This window comes from Mytilus californianus, unplaced genomic scaffold, assembly GCF_021869535.1.
Source record: "Mytilus californianus isolate M0D057914Y unplaced genomic scaffold, xbMytCali1.0.p SCAF_13, whole genome shotgun sequence".
In the NCBI taxonomy this organism is placed as follows: domain Eukaryota; kingdom Metazoa; phylum Mollusca; class Bivalvia; order Mytilida; family Mytilidae; genus Mytilus; species Mytilus californianus.
Genome location: NW_026262615.1, coordinates 34,013,939 through 34,041,392, shown reverse-complemented (window position 1 = coordinate 34,041,392; position 27,454 = coordinate 34,013,939). Strand labels below are relative to the sequence as shown.

At 30.2% G+C, this 27,454-nt stretch overlaps 1 protein-coding gene across 1 annotated transcript in view; it reads left to right on the top strand.

The window, feature by feature from the left end:
- Nucleotides 1-27,454, top strand: part of LOC127723542 (uncharacterized) — a 56,846-nt gene that overhangs the window by 18,558 nt on the left and 10,834 nt on the right. Inside the window, exon 3 of the mRNA XM_052230193.1 lies at nucleotides 27,019-27,293. Coding sequence (XP_052086153.1) covers nucleotides 27,019-27,293 — 275 coding nt within the window. The remainder of the gene's footprint in view (nucleotides 1-27,018; nucleotides 27,294-27,454) is intronic.

The following is a 27,454-nucleotide window of genomic DNA, read 5'->3' as shown; positions in this document are numbered from 1 at the left end:
AAAAAAGATTACATAAAACATAGTTTAAATCCTTTTTAAATTACACCCCATCCCCAAACTCATCTTTTTTATTCCCTTTAAACTAAAACATTGTAATCAAATATCATTTTACTGTGAAAAAGACCAGCCATAAAATTTACAGGGGTCAGTGAAGCAATAAAAATTAAAATGATGAAAAGACAGCAGATAATAGGATTTTTTGGGACATATGTTGTGTAAAAGGTGACCAAATGTCATCCAGGTCAGACCAGTCTTTTATCCTTCTTACATTACCATGTCATACAGGCAGGTGTTTTTCAATGGTCAGTTTTTAAAAATAAAGGTGGACAATGGCCAAAGGGTCAGCTTTAATTATCCCTTTTGTTGTTGATGATGACCATCAGACCCAATGGTCAGTTTTTATGTTTGACCACTGTATTCATTAAAACCGATTTATTAAAATTTCATTTTTCAAGCAGATGACCAGTGCAATGGTCATCTTTGCTGAAAAAATTGCTTTAAATATTTTAGACGCATGTCAGTCATGGCTAGTGGTTTAGGACAGCCCACTTAAACTAAGTAGGCATGTAATGTATATGTTGATTTTGCCACGCTTATAATGACCTTTAACCTCTGTATCATGTGGCTACGGACAAGTGACCAGTGATATTTTTACATTATGAAAAATATCTGATAACTAAGTGGACATAAAAAGGATGCTGTGTGATCACTAGTGTGTTTTTTGTCACAAGTATAGCTAATGGTCATTTGAAGTTTTTAATCAACACCACTGGTCAGTGTTAATGGTCATTACATGTTTTCAACTGACCAGTAAAGATAAGAATATGCCAGATATTTACCCAGATATTGAGCAGAACCTGATTGACAGGTAGGGATAATTAATCTATAGATTTATATTATAATTATGAAATCAGTAATTATCAATAATTGTAATCATGAAAGGGTTCGGTTTACGTTAGATTTTAACAAAACTATATTTTAAAAAATGCTTCAATTTGTTAAGATTTTTTTTTTTATGATTTTTTTCTTTTTGTTTGGGTATGTTTGAATTTTGCATTAGCCAATAGCATATACTATATACATGAATAATAATTAATTAGTTTGTTCTCCTTAAAGTGTGATACTGGACAAAATTCTGAAAATTGAATAACTGTCTGGTAATTTAAAACATATCAAACTAACAAATTAACAACAAAATGTAGGTTGTCTCCATCTCTTATACAATATACTCTCTCGTAAATTTGATTTTTAAAAGCAAATTCCAAATAATTCATGAGAAAAACATGAACATTTAAACTCTGTGAAAAATAAACCACTTTATAGCTGATGCTTAAAAATATATGTAACAGCAGTAAGCATTAAATCTAAATCTGATTGGTTGTATATTAATAATTGATTTGATGGGTTTTTATAAAAAAAAATATAAAACAATCTTTTTTTGATAAAAATTACTGAAGAAAAAGCAATGATTATTTAATAGGGTTTTATGTGTTATTGTACTTTTCTAAAACACATTAAATTTGTGTAACATTTGTGAAGTAAAAAAGTGACTTGTCAGTTTGATGTAAATAGTAATACCTTGATGTGGCTACTAAGTAGACATTACATATGACTTTTCAATTACTGTGTCCCAATGTCTATGAAAATATGTTTTTGATCAATGTTAAAATGATATTGTATCTTAAAAATTTCTCAGATTGAAAATATTTCGCCATTTTTACAGCATAAAACTGCTTCAAACAATTTTCTAAAGCAATTCTTTTTACTTTTGAGCTTACTTATTTTGTTGTTTTTGTGGACACACATGATTTAAGCAGAAAACATAGTGACAATATATAAATGTAAAGTTTCATCACGAAACTCCAAGAGGTTTTAATGTTAGAGAGTGGAACAGATTTTCCTTCATATAGACAGGGTTGGGCGAGAATTGAACAAAGTGTAAGATCATGCATTCAATGTTTGATTTCTTCCTTGTGGGCGACACACCTTCTTGTAACTTCCTCTCCAGCACTTGCTTAGAAAATTTAAAGGACTCATATAGTTATATGTAATCAATTTTTATACTGAAGTGCATGTAGCTGCAAATTTTAAGTTTGAATTTCATGGAAAAACACTTTTGACCACTTAGACATTTGGTGTTTTTGTTAAAAACAAATGACATCAGCAGAAACAGATGACTTCTTATCCCACAAATTCAACCCACTTTCCTCAAAATTTTATTGTTTCTTTTTGAGTAATATATACTTCATCAAAAATCCCTTTTTTGAGTTAGCTGGAACAGACAGTAGATATAATGATTTATACAGTTCCTCTAAGGTATGGTGTACATGTATTTTATAGTCATTGAGAAAGAAGCAAAATTTCTCAGTTGAGCTCAATTTTCCCATTTGATTATAATTGAGTCAAGTTTTAGTAAAGAGAAATGTTCAAAGTTTCAAATTTTCAGTTAGTATTTGAATGTTTTTCAAACACAGCTGCTTTCTCTGACAGAGTTTTTTTAGACTTGGAACTAAAGTATATGTTGAAACAATTATCTATGCAAAGCCTAATTTACCAAATAAATGATTTAAGAAATGGACCTTGGACCCAATATAGAGAGAAGGAATACATAAATCATTGTATTACAATATATGTTTGATTGGTTTTCTCAAAACAATCTGGAATAAAAAAGTATGATTGATTCTAAAACATTCAAGGAAAATAACTTGATCACAGTTAATTAGATGTTCCATATAATATCATTATTATTATTTTTATTTGTGAGTGAGTGCTTATTGAAACATAGCCCACATCACTTTGTCAGTTTAGGATATTCCAAGGGCAAGCCATCAGCTCTTATATATAAAAGTGATAGGCTGAAGTAATTTTTAAAATGCTGAGTGTGATGTCTGTGACTGAGTATTGAATAAATTTGGTAAACTTGGCTGATTACTGCTAGTGTGGTATCTTTGAATTAGTATTGCTGGAGTATGGTATATGTGGCTGAGTATTTCTGGAGTTTCATATATGTGACTGACTATTACTACAGTTTGGTATCTGGCTGAGTATTTCTTAAGTACTGTATCTTTGACTGAGTGTGACTGGAGTTGTGTTACCTGTGGTTGAGTATTGCTGATGTAAGGTATCTGTGATTAAGTATATCTGGAGTGTATTGGGACTGAGTATTGCTATGGTGTGGTATCCTTGGCTAACTATTTCTGTATTATGGTATCTGTGACTGAATATAGATGGTTTGTTGTATCTATGACTGAGTGTTTGAGGAGTAGGATTTTTTGTGACTCTGAGTACTAGTGAAGTATGGTATCTGTGATTATGTGTTGCTGGTGTTTTATTGTCTGACTATGTGTTGCTGGTGTTTTATTGTCTGACTATGTGTTGCTGGTGTTTTATTGTCTGATCATGTGTTGCTGGTGTTTTATTGTCTGACTATGTGTTGCTGGTGTTTTATTGTCTGATCATGTGTTGCTGGTGTTTTATTGTCTGACTTATGTGTTGCTGGTGTTTTATTGTCTGATTATGTGTTGCTGGTTTTTTATTGTCTGATCATGTATTGCTGGTGTTTTATTGTCTGACTATGTGTTGCTGGTGTTTTATTGTCTGATCATGTGTTGCTGGTTTTTTATTGTCTGACTATGTGTTGCTGGTGTTTTATTGTCTGATCATGTGTTGCTGGTGTTTTATTGTCTGACTATGTGTTGCTGGTGTTTTATTGTCTGATTATGTGTTGCTGGTTTTTTATTGTCTGATCATGTGTTGCTGGTGTTTTATTGTCTGACTATGTGTTGCTGGTGTTTTATTGTCTGATCATGTGTTGCTGGTGTTTTATTGTCTGATCATGTGTTGCTGGTGTTTTATTGTCTGATCATGTGTTGCTGGTGTTTTATTGTGTGACTATGTGTCGCTGGTGTTTTATTTTCTGATCATGTGTTGCTGGTGTTTTATTGTCTGACTATGTGTTGCTGGTGTTTTATTGTCTGATTATGTGTTGCTGGTTTTTTATTGTCTGATCATGTGTTGCCGGTGTTTTATTGTCTGACTATGTGTTGCTGGTGTTTTATTGTCTGATCATGTGTTGCTGGTGTTTTATTGTCTGATCATGTGTTGCTGGTGTTTTATTGTCTGATTATGTGTTGCTGGTGTTTTATTGTGTGACTAAGTGTTGCTGGTGTTTTATTCTCTGATCATGTGTTGCTGGTGTTTTATTCTCTGACTATGTGTTGCTGGTGTTTTATTGTCTGATTATGTGTTGCTAGTGTTTTATTGTCTGACTATGTGTTGCTGGTGTTTTATTGTCTGATTTGTCATGTTCAAGATTAGTTCAAATTTTTTGTGGCATACTAATTTGCTCTCTTTCAGTAATATCCCAAAAAGTGAGAGAAAAAATGTGGAAAAATGTGTTTTTTGATATAAATCAGAGTAGTAATGTAAAGTCAACCTTTTTAGATTTGAAAAAAGAGATGTGGAGTTTCTGCTCTTTTTATCTTTTATCTTTTTAATATTTATGTCTTATGAAATTTTAGGGTTTATTTCCCTAGATTGTTGACTTTGATATAATAGTTATAAAGGCAAAAACAAATTACAAAGTACTAAAGTAAGAAGATTAGAACTTCCTGGCCTACCCTTAGCCACTCACAGGAAATATGATGATTCACAATGTTTTGTCCTACCCTTGACTACTTCCAGGAAAACAGTACTTGAGTGGAAACACCTTTGAAACACATAGATTTAATCCAAAAAAAACCTGCCTTAAACCCTACTTGAATCTGTACCCTGTACAAAATGATGAATTTTAAAAGTTTTAAACTAGCTTCATGTATCATTAATTAAAAGATTCAGCATTCATTAATTCAAATTTAATTCATTACAGTGAATTTCAAAATTGAATTGGTATTAAAACATAAAAAAATTCTCCAATACGATGAAATAAATCCCCATATGTGCCTTCAAGATTGCTGCAATTTCCCCCATAAATGGTCCTTAATGAATGCACATCTTAAAGAAGAGCTTTTTACTAATCAATGGAACATCTTATTTTAGATGATTATATTTCTTTGTCCAGTGGTCAGCGGCTTGACCAGTGTCCAGTGGCCCTTTGACCTCGGACAAGATAAAGCATGACAGTAAAAAATGACCGCATGACCCGATGGACAATGGTAAAAATGATAGTTTAACACATCAATGTGTTGGGACTGTCGCATCATGAAAATGGACGCTTTGTTCCAATCTGGCTCAAATTTCCATTTTCTAAAGTGCAAGGAATTTAAATGTTTTAATTATGCACTGGTTTTTTGAAAAGTTGAAAGATGAATTAGAAATTTTCAAGTGGTAACTTTTGGATAATGATTTGGTATTTAATAGTAGCAATGTATTTGATTGGTCTGTACAAATGCACTATTAAAGAAGTGTAAAGTTTCAAAATATTTGAACAATTGCAGAAAATGAAAATATTTTCAACGTCGAGAAAAAAAAGATGTATTTAATGGTAAAATGAGACTTCAAAAATTAATTTTATAGAATTATTCATAAGCTAAAGAACATGTATTTAAAATTACAAAAAAAAATTAATTTAAAAATTTTCATACACTGAAATAATGGAAAAATTGATATTTTTTAAGAGATAAAAAATTTAATTTGTCATTGAAGAAGAGTTTGAATTTGATTACAATTGCCAAACATTTCCAACTTAAGTGGTTTTTGTATTTTTCACTAGATGGCAAAAAAATGGAAATTTCAGAGTGTGTACTTATTTTTGGTTTTGAATTTGCCAAATGTATAACATTAATTAATGATTATTTATTTCAAGGATTTTAAACATAATTTTACTTTAAAAAGTAACAGAGAACATTGGAAACAATTTTATTTCAAAAAGACACCTGTTTTGTTAAGGCCTGTATGTTGTGTTTGGGGTATTTGTGTTAGAGAGTTACTGTTTCATTGGTGTTTATCTCACATTTGAAAAAAAAATCCAAAGAGAGAAATCTCCTACTGTTTCAGGTTGAATCATTTTTACCTCACCTGACCTGAAAGGTCAAGTGAGCTTTTCTCATCACTTTGCGTCCGTCGTCCGTCGTCCGTAAACTTTTACAAAAATCTTCTCCTCTGAAACTACTGGGCCAAATTTGACCAAACTTGGCCACAATCATCATTGGGGTATCTAGTTTAAAAAATGTGTCCGGTGACCCGGCCAACCAACCAAGATGGCCGCCATGGCTAAAAATAGAACATAGGGGTAAAATGTAGATTTTGGCTTATATCTCTGAAACCAAAGCATTTAGAGCAAATCTGACATGGGGTAAAATTGTTTATTAGGTCAAGATCTATCTGCCCTGAAATTTTCAGATGAATCGGACAACCTGTTGTTGGGTTGCTGCCCCTGAATTGGTAATTTTAAGGAAATTTTGCCGTTTTTGGTTATCATCTTGAATATTATTATAGATAGAGATAAACTGTAAGCAGCAATTATGTTCAGCAAAATAAGATCTACAAATAAGTCAACTTGACCAAAATGGTCAGTTGACCCCTTAAAGAGTTATTGCCCTTTATAGTCAATTTTTAACCATTTTTCGTAAATTTTTGTAATCTTTTACAAAAATCTTCTCCTCTGAAACTACTAAGACAAATTTAACCAAACTTGTCCACAATCATCATTAGGGTATCTTGTTTAAAAAATGTGTCCGATGACCCGCCCGTGAACCAAGATGGCCGACATGGCTAAAAAATAGTACATAGGGTAAAATGCATTTTTTGGCTCATATCTCTGAAACCAAAGCATTTAGAGCAAATCTGATGAGTATAATATTGTTCATTAGGTCAAGATCTATCTGCCCTGAAATTTTCTTACCAATCAGGCAACCCGTTGTTGGGTTGCTGCCCCTGAATTGGTAATTTTAAGGAAATTTTGCCATTTTTGGTTATTATCTTGAATATTATTATAGATAGAGATAAACTGTAAACTGCAATAATGTTCAGCAAAGTAAGATCTACAAATAAGTCAACTTGACCAAAATTGTCAGTTGACCCCTTAAGGAGTTATTGCCCTTTATAGTCAATTTTTAACCATTTTTCGTAAATTTTTGTAATTTTTTACAAAAATCTTCTCCTCTGAAACTACTAAGACAAATTTAACCAAACTTGTCCACAATCATCATTAGGGTATCTAGTGTAAAAAATGTGTCCGATGACCCCGCCCGCGAACCAAGATGACCGACATGGCTAAAAAATAGTACATAGGGTAAAATGCAGTTTTTGGCTCATATCTCTGAAACCAAAGCATTTAGAGCAAATCTGACATGGGGGGTAAAATTGTTCATTAGGTCAAGATCTATCTGCCCTGAAATTTTCAGACCAATCAGGCAACACATTGTTGGGTTGCTGCCCCTGAATTGGTAATTTTAAGAAAATTTTGCAGCTTTTGGTTATTATCTTGAATATTATTATAGATAGAGATAAACTGTACACAGCAATAATGTACAGCAAAGTTAGATCTACAAATAAGGCAACATGACCAAAATTGTCAATTGACCCCTTAAGGAGTTATTGCCCTTTATAGTCAATTTTTTACAATTTTCATAAATTTTGTCAATTTTTGTAAATTTTTACAAAGTATTTTCCACTGTATCTACCGGGCCAAGTTCATTATAGATAGAGATAATAGTAAGGAGCAAGAATGTTCAGTAAAGTAAGATCTACAAACACATCACCAAAACACATCACCATCACCAAAACACAATTTTGTCATGAATCCATCTGTGTCCTTTGTTTAATATGCACATAGACCAAGGTGAGCGACACAGGCTCTTTAGAGCCTCTAGTTTGTAGATGACATTCTGAAAATGGTTGAAAAACCTGCCTCCAGTAATGTTCATGATAAGGGTTAACCTTTTCTTTTGTATTGACATTCTGAAAATGGTTGAAAACCTCCCTCCAGCAATGTTCAAGATAAGGTTGAACTTTTTCTTTTTGTTAACATTCTGAGAATGGTTGAAAAACCTGCCTCCAGCAATGTTCATGGTGTGGTATAAAAATGATGTGATACATATCGTTGTGTGGTACCTTACATTTCTTATAAAAGGTTGAGATCTCAAAAACATGTTTAACCCCATCGCATTTTTGCGCCTGTCCCAAGTCAGGAGCCTCTGGCCTTTGTTAGTCTTGTATCATTTTTAATTTTAGTTTCTTGTGTATAATTTGGAGTTTAGTATGACGTCCATTATCACTGAACTAGTATACATATTTGTTTAGGGGCCAGCTGAAGGATGCCTCCGGGTGCGTGAGTTTCTCTCGCTGCATTGAAGACCCATTGGTGGCCTTCGGCTGTTGTCTGCTCTATGGTCAGGTTGTTGTCTCTTTGACACATTCCCTATTTCCATTCTCAATTTTAAACTATATGAGTGTTATTGTAAGCTGTTAATTTAGCCTTATTTAGAGAAATTATAGGTGGCATTGTAAAATGTATGAATATAAAATTTGGTATGATTGCCAATGAGACAACTATCCATCAGAGACCAAATGATACTTATCATGGTATAATTCATACAGTGGATTTGGCAAATTTATTCGTTGTAATTGCTAATTTTCATAGATTTCTATGAAAGAGAGGTGAGCAAAAAATGAAGTTTTCAAAAAAGTAAAAAGAACTATTAGCATTGTAAAAAATTTGTCAAAACCACAAATTCAGAAATTTTCGTGTGCATTTATTATTGCAATTGTTGGATATGTTGAACTTTAGACAAAAAATGCAAGATAGCTTTTGAGGAAACGCAGCATACAAATACTGCTATAAAAAATAAAACCTGAATTTTATTTTTGCGAAACTTAAATCCTTTTGCAATTTTGCAATAATGAAAGCATTACAAAAATGTCTGAGATTTACAATATTCAAGAATGTTTCAATTTTCTCTCATTCCACAAAAAATATTTACCTACAAGAATAAGTGAATCCACAATTTAGTTTCTTAATAATTGTGTCACTGTATTTTTTTCAATACTAAATGATAATCATCTAAAGGTGATACTAAACTTTAATTATTATTAGGTAATTTTCTTAATACTTTTAAAAACCTGTATATGAAATTTCAAATGTAAGTAATTATTTTACCGATTTTCAATAGATTAAGAAGGATATTTTCACTCTGAAATTGGAAAAAAATCACAAAAAGTAGAAACCGACTGGAAATTTTCAAAATAATAAAACATGGCTTTAATTGTTACATTTATTGGAAGACTGAAGAAAAAGCACAGGAAAACGAAAATGTTTACATCAGATTGTTGCGTTTACAACAAATGTCAATAAAAAACCTCCTGATTTGAGGATTAAACTCTGGACCAAAATTTGCCAATTTCCTGATCTCAGTTTCACAGTCTATCACATGTATTCAAAAATGGCAAGAGCCTTAAGTTGTTTGGCTCTTAAAGTTTTTCTAGACTGTCGCTTTCTTTTTTAATGTATCAATTTTTTTAGTTAACAAAAATGTCTAAAAAAATTATTTAATAATGTGGGTTCATTAATATTCTTTTGATACTACTTTTCATTGATTCCATGTGAAGGGAGAAACCATAAATTCAAATACTGTACGAAATACAATTTTTAGCTTTTTTTATAGGAAGAAATGTTGAAACCTGATGCAGTATTCTCTTGCAAAAGAACAAAATTCTCAACAATGAAAATTTATACTAATGAAAAGATATGAATCAACAGTATCGTAACATTTACTGATATGAATCTTTTAAACAGTACTTGAATTGATTATACATGAATGAAAGGCAATATAGTAAAATCCCTACCTTTCCAGATAAATAAAATGGAAATGTGGGGAATAAGTCAATGAAACAGCAAACCATTGAAAAAAAAAATAACCGTAGGCACAAAGAGGCCTTCTTACTTTTTCACAGGAACACTTTGAGACAAAAGTTTGGAAGGTTAAAGTTATTTACTACTAGGGGGAGTTTTAACGACCTTGAATACCTACTCATGAGGGTCTCGCACAGTCAGAACACAAAGTTATTTAAATATCTATAAGCACCATTATCAGAAGGGCTTTTAAAAAGAGAGGTTGATTGATTGTTGTAAGCTTAAACATCCAGTGGCAAATATTTCATTATATGAAAGACCTGTCAGTTCAACATTATTGCATGAAGAAGTTTAAACCTTTGTTTTTTTGTTTGTTTTTTTTTTTTATAAAAAATACAAATTACTAGTATATCAATTTGGAAATTATGTTGCATAAAATGCTCAGTTCTTAATAACTAGAATAATATTTGTCATATTGATTCACAAAAAATCAGTTAATGATCTTAATTTTGGCTGCAGATGGACAATGGTCATCTTTATATTATTAACATGTTACCATGACAATGGAGTCCTTTACTTTCAAACTTAATCCTTTTATCTGTGAAAGTTAATTACTTCTGTTCGATTATTGGGAATTAGTTCTACTCTTTTATAGCACGAAAAAAAATATTTTTTGCAGTAGAATTTTCTGTTACCTATGAATTAGAGAGTTTTTGTCTTTTCAGACTAAAGGATTGTGGGAACGGTGAAATTGATTTATCATATAAAGGAAATTAAAAAAATAGTGGAGGGGAGGGGAACTATTTAAGGCGGAAAAGGTTCAATATAAAAATAAGGAGATGTGGTACTATTGCCAACGAGACATCTTAATCCACCAGAGTTCAAATGACATGGATATATGCAATTATAGGTCACAAACACAGGAAGGTCTGAAGAAAATGAAAAAAAGTGAAAAAGTGCCTCATCCACCTAATGAGGTAATTGATAAATGAGCCAACATGTTCCTGCCCCTCTTCCAGTATAAACAAGGATTTACATAGAAAGATACTATATAAATCCTTGGTGTAAATTACTCTTTGCTTTAAAAGGTATCTTTGTTAAAAGTATATATAAAATATGACTTTGAAATCATTTTGATCTTAATTAATTATTTGATAATTTTAAATATCTTAATTAATTATTTGATAATTTTAAATATCTTAATTAATTATTTGATAATTTTAAATATCTTAATTGAATATTTGATAATTTTAAATATCTTAATTAATTATTTGATAATTTTAAATATCTTAATTAATTTTTAAAGAAAATAAATTAATAAAACTTTAATTGAAAAAAATTTAAAAAGCAAGAACAACAATAATACTGAATAAATAAAAGTTGCTATTAAAGGCTACATCAAAAAATCTAACAGATTCAAAAAATAACGAATGCATAAATATGCTGACATGTTAAGTGGTCTTCTTCAAATTTCATGTTCTCTTTAAAGCGAGTCATCAAATATTAAAATTATACATGACCTTTTATTGATTCACTTGTAAGGGTCATAAAATAATCACATGTTTTTTAACAACTTCTTTCAATGGAAATTTATAAGCTTGTCAAAAACATACTCGAAAAGACATTTAGACCCATGTCGCCTGTTTTAAAACCTTTAATTAAACATGTTTTCTATTGTGCGTCAGTTTGTAACACAATTCATCACAGATGTTTTGTGGCCGATAATTTCCTAAAACATGTGCTCTGCCAATTTGTTGGTTAATTGAAACCTCATCAATGCCATTTAAGGAAAATATCAAGTTGAATTATGTTAATTTGTTTTTGAATGAAAAAATGAAATGTAATGGCAACATTTGTAATGATAGTTTTCACTTAAATGACGTCTTTTCTTGATATAACCGTGTTTTTGGGTAGCTGTGTTATTGACAAATACTGGTACTCCTCACTCTATTATCCATATAGAATTTTAAAAAAGATATTCAAATGAAAACAGTGACTCACTGGTGGCAAGGAACTTAGCTGATTAGGAAAAAAAATATATTTTTAAATATTTTTGAAATTCAAGAAATAAGTTTTGAAATAATTTTGAAATAAAAAAAAATTCGAAATTAGTTAATATGGAAAGTTTTTTTCATATGACTTTTGTTTAAAAAATTTATTTTCTAAAATAATTCTAAAGTTCATATGTGGCCAGAGTGATACTAGATATACTGGCCTGAGTCTTATGTTACTGACAAAAATCATAACTAGCAAAGTGACCTCTTGCCGTCTTTTTTAGACAGGGCTAAACTTTCCGTCAGATTTGGTAAAAATCTAAGAATTAATCTAATATTGTCTTCCATTGGTATTTCTGCTTGATTTCCCGTGAGTTTTGTGATTCGCTGTATTTTATACTGTCAGATCTTGTCAGCCACCAAATTAGGATCTGACATTCAGAAAAAGGTTTTAAAAGGTGACGTTAGGCAAAGAAGAAAAATTATATTGGCATAATGGAGTTAATTAAATGATTGTCGCCCTTGATTTGTCAGAAAACATTGAGAAATGATTATTGGTCATAAGTCATTATTTTCCAAGATAGGTTTTGTTACATGAAATTATAGAACCACCAAACGGACTTATACATAGGAATAAAAAAATGATATATATTCCAAAAACATCCCTCCCTCCCTTCTTCAATAAATGACAGAGACACTAAGGACTGTTATTTGTTGGAAGTAAAATGATATTCCATATTTTTCCGAGATCTACTTTAAAGTCTGGATCCCTGATTGATTATCTGTCTTCTAGAAAATAGTTAATCATAATTTTTGCTGACCTTTTGGGGTTATAGCAAGGCCAGTGGTCAATAAATGACCATTGCTATGTCATATCTTGTATTTTTAATTACATTTTTCAATCTAGTTGGTCATTAGAGTAATGCATTTCTGCATCCGCAGGGAAACCATACCGTCAAATTTCTGACAGCTTTTTTATGTCCATTCAATCGTTGCAATTGCAAGGACAGTGGTCAGTCAAAATTGACCAGTGCTGCATCATAATTTGTATTTTTAGAGACAAGATGACCAGTGCATCTATCGATTAACTTTGTCCTTTCTAAAGAGAAATTGATATTTATTTCAAAAGACAGAGGATGGGGGTTGAGGGAAATTATAAAAAAATTCCGTATCAAAATTATCATTCACATTCATATACAAAATGAAAAATATAATTGTCTATATTTAATGCTTATGTATTTGTATAAAAAATTTATTAATCCTTAACTTGAAAATTCAGTTAGAGGTATCTCCGATGGATTAATCAACCAGGGTTTGGAACGATTTTTCAAAGTAATTACCTTAATATACACATTGTATGTATTGTAATGTTAAAAAATCAGCGATATAAACATTGTTTTTCCCAAGAGGTTGAAATCAATGTTTTTTACAATACCAATCTTGTTACAAACAAAAGACTGAACTCAAGCTATTTGCGATGTTTTTTTACACAATATATTGATTGGCTTAAGTGGTCAAGCTGTGGTCATCATGTACTAAAATATTGTTTTTTTTCTCTCTTGATGAAGTTAATCAAAATTTATATCTGGCTGTCCATTAAGTGGAATGTATTTCATCAGGTAAATGTATGTGTGTTTTTTTATTCTCTTCTTTTTCTTTTTTTCTTTTTTTGTGAGGTGGGGGAAAGGGAGGGGGCTGATTTCTTCTATGGCAATAAACTATGTTGTGGGGTATATGTCAATGAGACAGCAATCCAACTACAAAAACATTATGAGGCATCTGGAGTTTGGAACTTCTTTGATATAAAATTAAAAAGGTGATAAATTGATTGCCTACAAGACAACTCTCCCCCATAGACCAGTAATGGCACAGAAGATAGCAACTACTGTGGATTTTTACTAAATTGTTAGTTGAGACTTGTCGTTACACATACATTTTGGTTAAAAGGGTATGCTGACATTTAATGCGAGTTTTCTCCCCTCTTATATTTAATATTACGCGTATGATGATATAATTCATTAACCATATATTATAAAGACCTAGGGTCTTTTGATTTGAGGTCCTTGGTTTATGACCTTGAAATTGAGGTCACGATCATAGGTAAATTTGACGTTCTAGATTTTGACCTTTGCTTTAAATTCATATTTATACATTATAAAGCCATAGGACTTTGTGCATTAGGTTACAAGCCATAGGACTTTGTGCATTAGGTTACAAGCCATATGACTTTGAAAAAGCAAACTGGAAGTGGCCTTGTGTAAACCGGAAGTAGCTTTTTTTTTGTACTTGTGTTATGTAAAAGTATATAGAACAATATGTTTTTGAAAGCTAAAAAAAATAAACTATTTTATAATACTGGAAGTGACTTTTTTTCAGACCGGAAGTAAGAAATTACCTCCCTTATTTCAAACAAAATTGTATAGAAACCTTATATTTTTGGAATCAGCAAACAATGAACTATCATTTGACACTGGAAATGACATTTTAAACCAAATTTTAATATTTTCCCGGAACAATTGGTTTTTTATTTTAAAAGATCATGTAAATTCAAAACAAAAAAGACTTCGAGGAGGTTATAGTGGTGGTAATTTTTCAGTCTCATTCAGAAAAATCTTGTTAATTCAAAGCATTAAAAAGACGTCAAGAAAGTTAAAAAGATGGTTATTTTTCTTCTTCATTTACACATCCCATCCTCCAGATTTTTTTGTTAATCTGTTTACTTCAAAGTATAAATGTCATATATGCTATATATTTGCAGATGTTTACGATTTTTGACATTTTGCAGAGGTTGTGTATGAATTCTTATAAAGTGATGGATGGAACCACAAATCCATGAAAATGAGTACCCCATACAAAAAATAAGATTTTAAAATTTTTTAACAAAATACAATTTGGCTGTGCTTATGTCAGTTTTCTATGATTTTTTTGATTTTTTTTTTCAAATGGATGATAAAATATTTCAATGTAAAAGAAAGTAACCAATGAAACCTCACGGTGTTGATGTTTTTATTTGCTTTGTATTTATTGTTGGATTGTTGTGTCATAGACATACGAGTCATGTCTCTATTTAAGCTTACAAATGTCTTTATAATCCATGGTAATTTTACAAAAACAAAAATTGAAATTTTAAAGAATTTTTTTCCAAGAAAAATTTTTAATTTAAAGCTTTATGAAAACATTTGTACGGTACAATTTTCGGAAAAAAATTAGGCAGTGAAAATTAAATTTAGTTTGATCTTGATAAAAAAAAATTATTCCCTGACCCAAATTCCAAAATATATTTTGGTAATGGCCTTTATATAGTCGGTCATGACTTGTCAGACTGTTTTGGAACGTTTGGTTGAATCATTCCTTGTGTTATTGATGATTATACCATTTACTGTCGATTCATTATAATTCATTGAACACCAATTTTCGTTAATTTCGTAGAAATGGAAACCATGAATTTAAATGTTCAACAAAGTATAAATTTACTATAGATAGATATAAGAAGATATGGTATGAGTGCCAATGAGACAACTCTCCATCCAAGTCACAATTCATAAAAGTAAACCATTATAGCTAGGTCAAAGTATGGTCTTCAACACAGAGCCTCTGCTCACACCGCACAGCAAGCTAAAAAGGGCCCCAAAAATTACTAGTGTAAAACCATTCAAACGGGAAAACCAACAGTCTTATCTATATAAAAAACAAGAAAATAAGAAACACGTATGAACCACGTCAACAAACGACAGAACATCAGATTCCTGACTTAGGACAGGTACAAACAATTGCAGCTGGTTTATAGGCTTGTATGCAAACTTTTGCAAAACCACGAAATCAAATATCCCTGAAAATACAATTTTTCTTCAATCCACAAACAATTGGTATACCCACCAAAGTGAATGAATTCATAGTACATGGTGGTTTTAATGCACCAATTAAATTTGAAATCTAACAAATTAAGTTTGAAGCTTGAAATATTTAGGAATAGAATAATAAGCAGCCTTCCATATTAAAAAAGGGTAATGTTCCCTAATGGCTTATTTGGTCTGAAAATTTAAGAGCTGTTGTTTCTTTTAAGAATAACTAAAAAAAAGGGAAAGTCTATGTTTTAGAATAAGAAAAAAAGGGGAAAGTCCGTAGGTAAATTTGCAACACTCTCAAAAGTGTCCTGCATCCCTCAAACTTGTCCTTAAAAATCACAAATCGTCCAAAAGTGCAAATTTCATTTTCTTCTTGTGAATACTTTTGGACCTAGTCATGTTTGAGGGATATTTCGGTTAATGAATCAGACAATTTCGCACTTTGAATGTGAATAAATCATTGGTAAGTAATCATGTTAATGAAACTTGTGAATGAATTTTTTTATTTGTTATTGAAAAATCCCGAATGAAATTTTTAAGCCAATGAGAATCTTGCTGACTGTCATATGACATACTTTGACATTTGATTTATTAAAGCCGTAGGAGTGAGAACCGTTTCCGTTCACACTTTTGTCATAAACATGTTTGTTCTTTTTCCCTACTATAAGACGCATAGTAAAACCAACCTTCTGAAAAAATTAGCACCTTTGCTGTCAGCAATTTTTTGTAACTTTTATGAATGAAATTTATCTAGCCAATCAATGTGTGATAAAGAATCTCATTATCCAATCAGAATGGATCTGAACTTATATGAATGGAAGTGTAGTAAAAATAAAGTCTGTAGTACGGTATAGTATCAAGGTGCAAGGCCGTTTAGAGACAAACAAACAGCAAGGTGTGATCAATTTATACATTGCTTAAAAATTCTGATGCCATCGTATTTCATCTATAAGAAGTTCATCAAAATGTAAGTTGTATTTTGTTATCTTAAATTTGTTCAGCGCTCAATTGCATTGCAGCAACAAATTTTTTCTCAAGATTTCAGAAATCAAATAGAAAATCCTTCAAATTTATTTTTTTTGAAAAAAAGGGGGGGAGGTCAATTCGCAACAGCATAGTGTATTGCACAAAAGCAAAAAATTGAATATAAATTCAATCATATAACCAATTCTAAGTTCTTTGACTACAGTTATTCTGTGTCAGAAACCTATTATGTGTCAAATATTGAATTACAATCCAAATTCAGACCTGTATCAAGCGCGAATATTGTGTCCATTTTTGACCCAACTGTTCAGGGTTGGACCTCTGCGGTCGTATCCAGCTGCGCTCGGCAAAGCAATTTATTATCTTTTAACTGTAGCCTTACGTTGAGTTATATATTTAATGGAGCAGAATATGTTTACCCTTCCAGATGACCTGATGTCACTCATTGTTTCAAGGGTGTTACTATTGTCTCCAGTTTAAGTTTTCTTTGTATATCCATTGCTTTTACTGCTTTGTTATGTTTGTGTGTTTATTCTTGTCTGCATTGGTCATTATCTCCCCTTTATTTCATGTTTTAAAGGGAAGTAATTGATAAATGTTCCTCAATTCTTTCAATGGAAAAAAAAAGGTTTAGTAAGTTGCACTGCTATGGCAATTAAAATAATGACTGAAACATAAACATTTATATATCTTTTGGTTTTTTATGGGAGTATATATACACTGTATCTTTTTAGTCATATTTTTCTATAAGAGTTGTAGTTATAAGGGACATCCTTTTGAGGTGTCATAACCAGTCATATTTTCCTTAACATGTTTTTTGTTTAATTTACCTTTTTCACACCTTTTATGTGATATTATCCTGCAAAATGAAACTAATGTGAATGAAATTTTTAATGAAAATGTGTGAATAAATTTTTTAATGAAAACTTGTGATTGGAGTTGTTAATGAAATATGTGAATGCATTTTTTAATGAAAACTTGTGAATGGATTTTTTATGAAAATGGTAAATGAATTTAAAACAAACTTTTTAATGAATTTGTTAAATGAAAACTTAATTGTGATTGATTTTTTTCAGCCAATGAGAATCATGATATGGCAATTAAAATAATGACTGAAATATTTTGTGTTTTTGTATCAATGGGTTGCTGTCAAGTGGGAGTATACACTGTATATTTTTTGGCCATTTTTTTTTAATTTCTTTTTTATCAACTTTATTTTAATTGTTTTTATACTTTGAAAAATGGAATTTGTTTAAATAACATTTAAGAAAAAAAGCATTATTAAATAGATTTCAAATTGACCTTGTGAATTTTCTTTTTTTGAAAATCACCAATGTCAATGGCTGTAATAAATGTGTTCTTATTTCTTCATTAATGAAATTTTCCAAAAGACATTTTACTGGACATTTAAACCACATCAAATAAAAAAATATTGATGTCGACTCTTTTAAACCTTTTAGCAGTGTTTTTATCATAAATGTTTTTATCATAAACGAAGACACCCGGCCAATGGGATGGTCACAGCAAACCAGGTTCTATTGATCTGGCCTTTAATCATGGTTACAGTTTTACATATTATTCAACTTTTGTTTGCTCACCATTGATTAAATAAAATAGTTGCTAAGAAAAATGTTGTTTGGGACCCTTTTAATTAGCGGCATTGAATAGAAGTAATACAAAAAATCTGATGGCATATTTACTTATTTAAATATGTTTTTCATGTCAATGTTTGCATTTGTGATTTTGAATTATGCAATATTTTGTGTGATAAAATAAAAAGGGTCAAAAGTTTAATGATAATGAGAAAAAATGTCAAAAGGTGGGCTATATTTAAAGGTAAAATTACATATGAACAGATAATGAATTAAGTGAGAAAAATACCTGAGTTTTTAACATGATATAGTTGAATAACATTTCCAAATGGACTTCTGTAGAAAAAATAAAGTGCAAACTATTGTAAATTTGAAAAATGGAAGAAATGTAATAAGTTATGAGCTAATATAAAAAAAACAATAATTTTTAAATTTTAGATATAAACAAAAACTTTATGAATTTCTAGTAGAAAAATGGGCTTTAAACATAATGTTAAGCAGGAAAAAGTCAAAAAGAAGCAAATTATATTTTACAAATTACAAAAGGTTGAGGTGGATTTTGAGTGATATAAAAGGAGGAATCTGTGTTAAATTTAAAAATTAAAACATCATGTAATTATTACTTAAAAAAAAAAAAATTATACATAAATTTTTATGACACACCCCTCTCAACATAAAATTTTTTATTGATCAGAGAAGATTGTGCAACTCTCAGCCACAGCATCCACAATGATAAACATCTTTTTGAACCTGGGAAAGGCAGATTGATCTTTATGTATGAGTAAACATTGACCATATGTTTAATAATGTTTTCTTCCTCAAAGGAAAAACCTCTGGTCAAGGTGTTCTGTTTTTCTTGACCAATACTTATATAAGGAAGGGTGTGTGGGGGGGGGGGGGGGGGGGGGGGGGGGGGGGGGGGGGGGGGAGGGGGGGCTCTATATAGGAAATATTAAGAACTATTTCATTCTGAAAATACAAACAAAAAGATATTTCAAAGAGTTTGTCCTTCAAATTTTTGTGTAATTGGCAACAAAAAGCAACAAAAAACTTCTTTTCTGTGACTTGGGAGAAAGTTATATAGCTCAGTCACATTTAAAAAAAAATAGAAATACTGTATCAATAACAGTGAATTTCATTACCCCCTTTAATATCCCCATAATAATGTGTTTTATGGAGCCCCCTTCCCCCTTAATATCCCCTAATAATCATTAAATTCTAAATGCAATTCTAAGTGAAGTTTTACTGATAAGAGACCACTAACTGAACATGAGTCTTTTTTCACAAATATATATAGAGATTGACCATTGGTCAGTGTGTTGATAAGATAATAATGAAAGGTCGTAACTGTTTTAGTTAGTTAATATTTACTTATGGGCTGGCCAGGACAGTTTTAAGGGAAAAAAGAAGCTGAGGTTTTTTAAATTGTGAGAAATGAATGTTGAAATGATCACTCTACAAGAAGAAAATACATTTGGGTAAGACAGTTTATTAATTATGTCATAATTTGTAATTAACAGAGATAGTAGAGAGATTTTTACCTGTTAGGAATGCCTGTTAAAAGGATTATTGATTTTATAGTGGTCAGCTTGACCTCTAGGTTTTAAAAATTATGGCCATTTGTTTGCTTAGTTTTTATGAGGGCTGTTTTATTGCTTAACATCTAGAACATGTTGGGTTTATTTCGTCTTTTAAAAATCTTGATGTTTGTACTATGCCTATTTGGGATTTTAGATTGAAGTTTTAAAACTCTGGTTGTGGTTATAAAATAGTCATTATAAGCCATGAAAGATGACTCAAAAACAATTATTTCATTGCAGCTTTATTTTTTTGTAATGATTAATGTAAATATGTCAACAACAAAAAAATATTATGTATACATAGTATGTTTTGGACTTATTGAATAAATAATAAAAAATCTGTTGCTACTAAGTATGTATGTACTTATTTGATAAACAAAACATTACGTTGTCCTACTTTCCATCTTTCATGAATTTTTCTTATATTTTTATATATATATGGTGAAATTGAAGATACATAAATTTAAAGCATTTCAAATGTGCACTTAAACATTTTAAAAGTTAAGTACAAACTAATTAATACTTAAAGAGTAAAACAATTACACCAAATTTAAAAACTATAATAATTTTATTTCTTTAATGTAATAATTTGAATTAAGTACCATTTTTGCATTAGAGAACTTTTTTGGGGGGTTTAGTATTTGTAGGAAATTGATATGATGCACAAAGAGGGCGGGTGTAAAATTGACCCTTGTGGATAATGGCTGTTCCTACCCTCATTTTAAAGTGCACATACACAAAAAAACAAAAACAAAAACAAATTCCATCTCATCATTAAAAGAAGAACATTGAAAAGAGTCTGCTATATAAAAGTAAGTCTTCAACATGAAGGTAATAAAGCATTGAACTATGTAACTCCCTCTTACAAATTATGTTGCTGTACTGCAATGAAGCAGCAACCCAAAAAACAAAAAAATATATACATGTACCTCAAAGATATGTATTTGTAGGTTGAAACGGTTCAAGTTTCACTGGTTCAATTTTTCCCAATATAAAAAGATAAAAGGCATCCTTCTATAAATTTTGATTTTATAAATTAAATAGTAAAAAATATTTTTGAACAGTGAAAGCAAATTAATTCATTATATAAGCATATGTTTGGTTTGAATATGAAAACATACATATTTATTTAAGTGAAGTGTGTGAGGTCTGAGGGATGGTGAATAAATTGCTGTAATTTAATGAGAAAGGAATTTGACAATTTAAACTTAGATATTCAATAACAGGTACAAAAAATGAAAAAAAGAATATAAAATAGAGGCTGAAGATGGGAAATTTTTTAGCTTTCATTTATCCCATTAAATGATATATCAAATCTACTTGAAGATTACTATTTAAAACAAAGAAAATAATCTGTTCTAATTAATTGTTTTCTTTGTTTTTAAGAATTTCCTGTTTAATTCCCCAGAGAGAGATTTTTCTAACCACTTAATGCACTCAAGCCTTTTTGTATGTTAATAATAAAACTTAATGACCAACTCTTATCTATGGTTTGCCTTTTGACCCAAATATTATTACATAACTGGTCAAGAGCAAAAATGTAAGGGCAGCTGTATTATCAACAAAACTCTCATAAATACATAGATTTCTAAGTAAATAAGTTGTGTCATTAGTGGGGTTCAGTGAAGGGGTTGCAAATTGATTGATGGAAAAGAAATGGGGAAAGAAAGGGAAACCTGCAGAAATAGAACAAAGCTGATATCAGTGATAGGGATAATATTCTTTGTGAATTAGATATAAAGTAGGATTTAAGGGCTGCTATTTATAGTTTTATATACAGGGAAGAATTTGGTCAGTTATTTAAGTGATTTTAGTTTTTTTGTTAATGAATATTTTATCTAAAGTTGCTGATCTTAAAAATTGATAATTTGAAAAGTGTTAAAAATATTTTTATATGAATTTCATTAAAAAGTGTTTGTAGTCAAAATCTTCCTTGTATATAAAAAGTGTATTTTTTTTTTTGCTAAAGGAAAACATGTGAGGTATTTTAGAATTTGTTTTATATAAAAGATAAAAACACAAAACTAACAGAAAATGGAGTTTAGAGGTATTTTTTTATCAAAAGGGAAAATACATGGATATTTCTTCATAAGCTATTGGAATTAAGAAATGTTTTATTTTACTCCATGGGCATGGACAGAGGGGAGGGGTTCTGATGAAATAAAATATTTTTGTTTTCAAAAGTCACAGTACAATCTTCAAAAGTTAATGTACACTAAGTCTTGAGTTTTATAACTTTTTTTAGATAAAGCAGATAGGGGGGTCACATGATAAACAAATTTATCTTATTTTTATGAGGGTCGAGTACAGTATTTTAATCTTTAAAGTACTTTTATGGGAAAGAAGTTAAAAACTAAACATATGGTCACTTAAAAGTCGTGACATCAGTGTGGTTGCAATCTTATATTTGCTTTAAAATAATTTGCCTTGATCAAATTGAGGTGTAACAATTTACGAATAAATTTGAGGTCAAAGAGTTTATCACAGTTCTCTGAATGATTTGCACAAAATTCTCATTTAATTTCACAATCATAGTTTTCAGTAAAAATTAGTATCCTAAACCATATTTTGTGATGGTTAAACATTTATTTTTTCTTATTTCTTGCAAGCATTATTAGATTGCAAAGCAACTTGTAATAATGTTTTTATTAAGTTATTTCCCTTGTTTTGTTCATAAATAAGAGTTGTCTTTCTTTGGATACTTCATATTTACTTTATAAGGATAGTTTTTAGTAAAAATATTATGATTCTGCAGTTTTATGTCAGTGGAATCTCAAAGTCTAATTTAAAAAAAATCTACCCTCCTTCTTGATTATTCAAAAATTAGTGCATTTTCTTTTTTAAAGGCAAAAATGTGACTGTACATTGACCACATTATTTTAAACTCACATATGTATTTTAGCGTTGCATTATTCAACTAAGGTACAGATGCCAGCTGCATCAATAGAATTATACATTTTAGTAAACTTATCAGTTTCATCTATGCACACAATAATTTCAAAATTTACAATATTATCTATCATATATAAGTGGCAAAAGTTTAAGACCTTTCTACATGAAACGTTGGGTGTAAAGTGTTAAGTTCCCAACCTTTCACAATCTTTTAAGTATTTTTATGGGAACAAACTGGAAAATACAACGTGTCAAGTTCAAGACGGACTAGTTTTGTCGAAAGAAGATAAGATATTTATTGAAATAAGTGCCATGGATTCATTTTTATTTTTCATTATCCATTTTACGAAAACAAAGAATGAATTCGGCAAAATTGCTCTCAGAGATTCGCAGAGAATTGCTTGAATTTTTGAAGTAAGTTAATTAGGTTTTTTATATCTATCAATATTTTTTCCATGATGAAAAGGTGTTTTTTGTCTGTCCGTCTGTCACACATGTATGATTACAATCTGAAATATGAGCACTTCAAACTATGTGAAAACTTGCTAGACATATTTTGATAAAAATTTTAATTAGGCTAGCTTCTAGAGATTTCCAAAAACATTAATCAATTCTATTTGTGAAATGTACCTTTACCCCATGGACCCTAGTGTCATAATTTAGACCTATGCAGGTTCCAGTAGGAATAACATTGCTAAAGGTTTACCATTGGATACAAGATTTATTTGTAAAAAGATGATTTGCAGAGTTATCTTTTCTTTGAAGAAGATCTGTTTTTGATCAATGAATTTAAATATATAGTAATACATTATAATTTCTTTAATCTAGTTAATACCCCTGTATATTTCTGCCTTTATAACATGACAAACTCTAAGCCAGTTTTCTTTGGCAAATATTTTCTCACGATTTAAAAAATTTCCTTTGAGAATTAAAATTATTCTCTTGAAAAATTCATTATATTTCGCCTACTTTTATATTACTTAGAATGAGAATTAATTTCCTTTTCTATGATATTAAAACACATGTTATTCATTTTACTTTTGATTAAATACAAATATTTTCATTTTAACCTTGCTCTTTTGAAAAAATTCACTTTGCGTTTTATTTTTGATATTTTTTGTTAACGGTATAACAATAAAATGTAACCAAACCAGGTGTTAATATGTAAAATATATTTTCATTTCTTTTTTCTCGCTTTTCTCATTCTCAAACAATTACAATTGTATACTGGTGTGACCAACCGTAGGGAGTGTCAAAAAAGTATTAAAAACATCTTTAATTTAGTTGAAATGAAAATTATTGCATTCCTTTATAGGTATCGTCAATAACAATCTATGCAGGAAAGTTTTTTATGCGGGATTTTTTTTTTTCATCTTATTATTTCAATTGTATGACCCATCGACAAAGGTAATAAATAAACAGTTATCGGAGTATTTATATTAAATCCTGTACAATAATATTTTTTACTTTGAATATATAGGAAAACAGACATTAGATTTTCATCGAAGCAATATGTTGTTTTTCTTTTTTCCGAGGTCTTTTGAGTGTAAGATTAAATGAGCATTAGCTATTGGTTTTTTATAATACAATTGCGGAGGATAAAAGGCTGATTTTTATATCTTTACCAATAAGAACGTAAAAAGGCTGATATAAAATTGAATTCACGTCGGAGCCTGTTTAATGCTGGTCATCATACAAGTTTGTGGCCAAGTCACAAAAACGTTTACTGATAACGATGTTAGGACACAGAAAAAGAAACAAATTTGTCAAGGATAGGCCTAGTTTAAATGTCGAAAAAACTAGATAACGATAAAAACTTGTTACCTTTGTTTAAATACATTTAGTAGTTTGTACGTAGGTCAAAGTTTGGATTTTATAGATCAGGTAAGAAAACAGATCAATCAATTTGATCATTTATTCTAATTTTTTAATTGAGGTATGTTTTTTAATTAAATATTCAATTGTATTTACTAATATTTTTAAATCATATTTGTCATTTAGTAATAGAATGATGACATCAAAGTGGATCACGTGAACAAATCTTGGAAGTTGAAAAAAACAAAATTTTACAATTAATCATGTTGATGTTACTGATTCAGTGACTGATTCTGTATTTAGACACATTTCAGTGTTCAGTAAGAATATCAGAATTGATTTTGAAGTAGAGTTGTGTCCCTGTAAAGACAATGTATAAGTCATTGAATAATTTATGTAAGTGTTTGTAAATCAAAGAAAAAGTGACTTTCCATCATATTAGATGTCAAAGTTGAAAGGGAGATTATTATGTTGGTGTTTTTTTTTGTAGTGATATTTTTTGAATGAGGGTTAATTTTTAGTTTGGTATGAAATAATCTGATTTTCAATAGTCTTTTATCTTCTTTAACTGGGTTATTTAAAACTTTAATTTGAATATACCTGGTCCTTAAAGATGAAAGTACCTTCATTTGAATATACCTGGTCCTTAAAGATGAAAGTACCCTCGGTCTTGCATTAGGGATATAGTTTTGGTGCTTTAAAATAGGAAAGAAGGGATGCTCGGCAAAATTTAAAGCAAAGGAACAGTACTTTGATTGCCGTTCTTCATCTCAAAGTCACAGTTAGGCCTTCAACACGGAGCAAATCAAGACTATTGTTAAAGTAATCTATATTTTCAATTATTTTCCATTCTATTCCTGTTTGCAAACTGAATTTAGAGGCCTACTTGTGTTCAAGTAACATAATGTCTTGGGTCTGGTAGGTTATTGGGTCATGAAACTGAACGTAAAAGTAGAGGAATGAGATGGTAAAAGGCAGGTGAAATATTTATTTATAAAAACAAGTTTTTTTATAGACGATACATTGGCATTTATTGCATATAGAGTCCCTTACTGAGAAGTTATATTTGTCACAAGGTGTAAATATATACATCTGACTTCAATCGACATATAAATCTTACAGAATTGCCAAAATCGTTCAAAAACACCTGCATATTTCTTTATATGTGCCAATAACATTGGAAATGGGGTAAAGAGGAATATCAACAGTTCGAACATTACAAACAGCGTTTAGCATCTATTTAGGCAAGTATTGTTTAAAGGCACACGAAATTTACAGAAAAAATTGAAAAACGGCGAAAATGTGTCCACGGCGAATATGCGCCACCCACTCTAACATAATTTTTTTTCTTTTTAATAAGTTTCACTTTACTGTTGTTTATATTCACACCTCTGGACAAATTTAACTTCACAGCAAGAGACTCTCGCCAACGCAATAAATGCCAATGTATCGTATATATATATAAAAACTTGTTTTTATAAGGATACAGAAGAAAACAGCGATAACTTGTTGACAGAAAGTTTATTTCCGAAACTGACTTTATCTTCAGTGTGGATTTAAGTACTTGAAGAGCAATTGTTTCTTTTTAAGTGTTTAGATCTTAAATTTTTTATGGGTTAAAACTCAAGTACGTTGGATGACAAAAAAGGTTGTTTAATCGTATCAGCTCTGTGTTTTATAAGCTTTGTGATCACTTGGTATAAAATTTGATCTTGTGAAGTCTTGGAGAACTAGTGAAAACTTCAAATGGCGGGTATGTAAAAGATAATGTTTCAAACACATTTTTCTTCAATTTTTTATCTTCTTTTTTTAAAATTGTTTATTGCATTCTCATATATTTTACACCTGTTAATATATTATCGCTATTTCTAACAGTAATTTTGAACTATTTTTTTATGATTGATATGTACTTTGTTTGGTTACCAGTTTTTTTTTTCAAGACTGAAGGTTCATCTGAACACCTGTTTTATACTTTTACGTCAAAGTCAACAACCACTTACCTAAAAGAACTTAAAACAGGATATGTCATGGTAATCAGGATCTGAAATATTTTTGATAACTTTCTTTTACCACTTCTTGTTCATTCTCCATGAGGCCGACTATAATTGTTTTGCACCTTAACAATTTAAGACTGAATTGGGCCCCCTTTTACATTGCAATACAATGATAGTTTTAAGAAGGTAGAGAAAATAATGTTTTTATTGGTTCCTTTTATTTTTAACATCAGAAATTTTTATTTTTTTAAATGTGTTAGGAACTTCCAAGGGTTATTTCCCTTGCTTAAAATTATTTAATGATGTTTTGGTTGGTTCAATTTATTTTTAAAATTTGGAACAAAATTAAGTTAAAATAAGCAAGGACCTTGCAAGGATTATTTCCCTTGCTTGAATTCATTTAATGAGAGTTAAGCATGTGGTTTAATATTCTGTAAAGGACGAAATGGAAGGTGATTTTTTCATGGAATTAATTTTAAACATAGTCCATTAGAGTTTATTGATTAAAATTTGGTTATGTTTATTTTTTCAGGGCCGACACAGTGTCACCACAAGTTGCAGATGTTGTTGAGAAGGTAATGTCTGAAGATAACTCGCTGATAGAAAATCACGAAGGTTATAATCTCTCAAACGCCAGCTTCCACGATACCAATTCTAACTCATCGGACGATCAATCTGAATACCTGACCAACAATGTTACATCCGATTCCACAGCTACTTATGTCAGAGATCCAAACACAGGACATGTCACCACTATCAAGCCAGACAAAGAAGGACTATATTTCTGCCACCTTTGTAGCTTTTCAGGTAAATTTTCATTATTTTTGTCTTTTTTCCCTATTGTGGATTCATTTTTAGTCATGCGCTACCAATTTTTGTCAATTTTGATGGTATATGTGAACCAGGAACTTAAATGTATAGCAAATAGATATAAGAAGATGTGGTATGAGTGCCAATGAGACAACTCT